At 37.0% G+C, this 4,366-nt stretch overlaps 1 protein-coding gene across 1 annotated transcript; it reads right to left on the reverse strand.

Annotated features, from left to right (window-relative positions):
• Positions 1-512: 512 nt before the first annotated feature.
• LOC120072548 lies at positions 513-3,852 on the reverse strand. Its single transcript, XM_039024937.1, has 3 exons — positions 3,255-3,852; positions 2,180-2,928; positions 513-1,730 (listed from the first exon to the last, which is right to left on the reverse strand). Exons 1-3 carry the CDS (start codon positions 3,540-3,542, stop codon positions 1,205-1,207), a joined length of 1,563 nt encoding a protein of 520 aa, XP_038880865.1. The 5' UTR covers positions 3,543-3,852; the 3' UTR covers positions 513-1,204.
• Positions 3,853-4,366: the final 514 nt, after the last annotated feature.

Consider the following 4,366-nt stretch of genomic DNA (forward strand, 5'->3'; position numbering starts at 1 on the left):
TCTGCAACTTGGAGGTGGAGAATTTGAACCAGAAACCTTTAGTCATCAGCATATACAAATGTCAATTGAACTAAACTCTTGTTGGTATTATCAAGTATTATCTTCCTTCCATGAGTACATTGGAGGTTCAAATCTTAATTTAAATCAAATTTAGTACAATTCCTTGACATATCAAACGTTGAGAAAAGAAGAATGCAAGAATGCACATTAGAGGGTGAATATGCAATTAAGAGTAGAAATTGAAATAATTGCTTTTTGTATAACCTGAAAATTTTAGGGGGAATAATTGGTTTTTTTCCGAATAAGTATTCAACAAAATATTAAAAAAAGAAAATACAAGAACTAATAATAAAGTAAAGGTAAAACTGGATGGCTCGGAGATAAGATTTGGCTTAATTAAAAGGATGAAGTAGGGTTTGAAGCATTTAGTTTACAATTCTCCATCACCATCACCGTAGATTGACAGTCGAGCGGGATTCGGGATCAGATGTGCTCTTCTTGTTTTCCATTTTCGATTCAGTGAGAATATATTTCTCTTCGTCTTTAATTTAACTTTTTTTTTCTTTTTTCTTGAAAATGATGTATTCTCCCTTCAACTTGCAAATATATTGATTCTAGAGAAATTCTCTAAAGAGGATTAAGTTTCAAAACAAGAGAAAAGGAACCATATATTATAGCCAAAATATCATGTTTGATTTCATCTCTTTAATTAACACATTTCTTTTCAGCCTCAACTTTATTTTGATCATCCGTTAGTCAAAATCTCATAGTAAAATTTATGTATTTAACCCCATTCATGTCTTTCCCTCAATTGTTAGAAGCATTAAATTATCTTTTAAAGTGCGCAGATGCTGTTTTTTGTGATAAATCACAAATTTTGAGGATTACTGTAAATTTAAACTTACATCAAAACTTCAACATTAGGGAGCACATGTTAGGATATAAAATATCAGCTATAGTTTTCATGGTATGTTTTCCACTAAAGTACACTAATTTTGTTCTTTGTAAACCCATCAACCCATGGATGGTCTTGATTTCAGTGAACTATGCAGCAACATAGCGACCATAATAAAACAAAAATCATATTTTGTATAAAGTTTGAAGGAAGGCGAACTTAAGAAATCTACGTCAATGCTGCTTATGATCATGTTGATCAACATTTCCCCAAGTCCCTAACAATCTCGAAAGTTATTCCTGTACATTGTCATTGCGAATCAGAAACTAATAGCTGATGATTAAGAAGATGCTTTTCATCGTTGTCGTTGAAATCAAGACTGTCTTCAATTTCATATATAAGGTCAATCTCTGTTTGATCATTACCATCAACATCTTTTGCCACTGAAATTTGAAACTTACTGTCTCGTTCATAAAGAGGTGAAGTGTTAGACTCCAGCTGCAGCATCTCCGACTCTATCAGGGCATGCATTCTTGCGCGCTCTCGGTCTCTTGGATATGAGCAATAGAGAAAAGAGTAGATGAAGCAACACAGTGACATTGGAAAACCAATGGCTGCATAGAGTGCCCTGGCTAGTGATTTTGCATTTTCTCTATCGGTTTCAATCTGTGCAGAGTCTGAGGATCCTCTTGCAGCTGGTTTATATCCATAAACATGCTGGGCCAGAACTCCAACAACAGGAGGAGCAAACGATGATAGAATCGACTCAAATGATCGATCCAATGCATAGATGCTTGTACGAGACTTCTCTGGGACTATCTCTGCAAATATTGGACTGTATACACGTATTAAGTATGCAGGTAAAACTGTGTATTGCATGACAAGTATGAGATGACATATTTTTTTATTTATCCAACCTTGGCTTCAAATAATCAAAAAAGCATGTTGCAGAGAGTATGTGAAAGACATTAATTGACATAAGATCTCCCAAAGTGGTACTTTCTAAAATAGCTAATTCGTCTTACTTGCATTCCACCGTTGACCGTTATGGCATGAATGTCATTGTGCAACATAATTCAGCAGAGAATTTTGGAACCAAACCAATCAAGTTTACTAGTGCAGATTGCAATTTGGTATTTTATCTTCTTTGTTTTTAGAATATACATGAAAGTCTTCATTGTTTGATTAGTGAGACTCCTAAAGTGGCATGAAAGTAAGAATTGCTATATCATATAAAGCTGTTTACTGCATTAGATTTCTGTTCTAGTTGATGAAAGCACATACTTGTTAGTTGCTGGTGAATTCCATGACATGCAGAAACCCATTATGAACAAAATCAGTCCATGCAAGAATGTTGTGGATGGATTATCCGGCAAAACCAGCAGCAAAATTGCAGCAAGAGGAACAGCAGAACCTGAGCTTATCTGAGATAGAACTATTCTTCCTGAATTAGGAAAGGGTTTTGATAAAATATCCCCTATTCGTCCTCCAAAAAGACCACCCAATGAACTAGCAATTATAAAGAGAGTCCATAGAAATCCTGTTTTCTTGTGTGAAAAGCCTACAAGTTCAAGCCACATAGGAGCAAATGACAAAGCCGACCATGGAAATGATCCTGCAACCCCCTGAGATACAATTATCTGGAAAGATGGGATCCCTATAACTGACTTCGATTCTTTAACTAAATCCTTCATCTCTGACCAGAATGGCTTGCGTTGTTGATCCTTAAATCTTCCATTAATCTCAGAAAAGTGTGGATCGTTGGCAAAAAACCATAGTAGCAAACCAACAATGACACTAATCAATCCAACGAGATGGAAGGCAATTCTCCATCCTGGGATTCCCATGAAAGATGTTGAGGCCATTAATACAGAACAAAGCCCACCAATAATGGAACCAAGGTTTCCTGTTAGTTGTAGCCATCCAAAAGCCAAGCCACGATTGCTATCATCAGTCGAATCAGCAATTAGGGACTGGATGGCAGGTATCACAATGGCAAGCCCTATACCATTTAAACCTCTAGAAATTGCCACCTAAATATGATTATCGAATTAATACTAGTTTAATGAGTTATCTGATATGTGTAGAACTAACAATGGTAGCAACAGTTAAAAAAGAATACGAGATTAATTTACTTCCATTTTAGTCAGTTATAAGGCCAAAGTAAAATGGAAAAGATCGCAATCACGATAAGGCCTAAACAGATTATGTTGTTATGTCAAATATCACCATTTGATACATGAGACTTAAACATGGAAACATTATTATGAGGGGGCAACCTAAGATTACTACTTGAAATAAGATTCATAGATATGTAAGCTTCACAGGATATGAATGGAGAGAGATAAGAAAGAGGAACCTGGAAGAATGTGGAGGAAAGAGCGACGAGGAAAGTTGCGGTGGCCCAGAGAAAAGCACCTAGAGCGATGACATGGGCTCGATTGTGATGCACAGCTAAGTAAGCAGCTAAAGGGTAACAAGAAGACTGAACTACAGATCTAAAGAGGGTTAGGGAACCCAAGCCGGTGGGATCGGTGTGGAGAGCTGCCCCAACTTCCTTGTAGACGCCAGGCAACAAGGATTCATCGGCCCTTTCCATAATAGCAGCCAGATTCACTAATATCAATGTCACTGCCTCTGATTTCATCTTGGAAACGTCGTTTGTTGTCCTCAGGCTGAACCAGATGTGTAAGCCATCGGCACTGCAGGGGTTGGTGAGCGGCACGGGAGAAGTGCGTTGACTCTAGGCTCAGAGTTGAATTGTACCTAACAACAGGAGGCTACAGTTAATTCGTCTTATGTCAATATCATATATGGGTGTGTTTTGTGTCTTCTCATATAACTTAAGCGGGAAGGATCAAACATGAAACTAAAAAGAAAATATGCTAATGGTGATGGAAAAGCTTGGGGTCATGTTTGTTCTCGATCTGCTTTTCGACAGCTTCCCAAAATTTATGCACAATGTGCAATTCTTCAGATCGACACTTCATAAATTTTCGGATATATGTTTTTTTATGTGTACATTATGTCATGTTATTTTAATTGTTTGAACTTTTGGTGATTAAAATAATGATATTTACTTGTGCCAAAAAAATTTGTAACTCAGCACTTAGTTTTGAAAATAGGGGAGAGAAACTTTTTCCATGTCTTCACATTGGAAGGGATCGATGTGGTCACAGAGTCTTCCATACATAAGAGATCAACACTTGAGAGATCAAAAGAACGAAAAATCATCCAGTTTTAAAAATTCTGTTCGGTAGTGGTTACGGAAAAACCAGAGCTCCAAACAATGACCTAACCGTTCAAAACGAGACCCTATGTGTCCCGAACAGACTGACCAAATTTCAGCACGATCCAACGGTTTAACTCCGAAAATTGATAACTTTGTGGAAGTTGTCCTGAAAAATCGAACTGAACAGCTCTCTGTCTTTCTCTCCGATTTGCTGCCTCTATTTTCACTCTATTCCTCTT

This window comes from Benincasa hispida, chromosome 3, assembly GCF_009727055.1.
Source record: "Benincasa hispida cultivar B227 chromosome 3, ASM972705v1, whole genome shotgun sequence".
NCBI classification, from domain to species: Eukaryota; Viridiplantae; Streptophyta; class Magnoliopsida; order Cucurbitales; family Cucurbitaceae; genus Benincasa; species Benincasa hispida.

What these genes read in the sequence shown, in the direction of transcription:
- LOC120072548 (XM_039024937.1), bottom strand. Translation starts at nt 3,542, where the DNA reads ATGAAATCAGAGGCAGTGACATTGATATTAGTGAATCTGGCTGCTATT. An exon ending in TTTCCTCCACATTCTTCCAG is followed by an intron (nt 2,929 to 3,254) that starts GTTCCTCTTTCT and finishes AATCATATTTAG; the next exon opens with GTGGCAATTTCTAGAGGTTT. An exon ending in AATTCACCAGCAACTAACAA is followed by an intron (nt 1,731 to 2,179) that starts GTATGTGCTTTC and finishes ACGTGTATACAG; the next exon opens with TCCAATATTTGCAGAGATAG.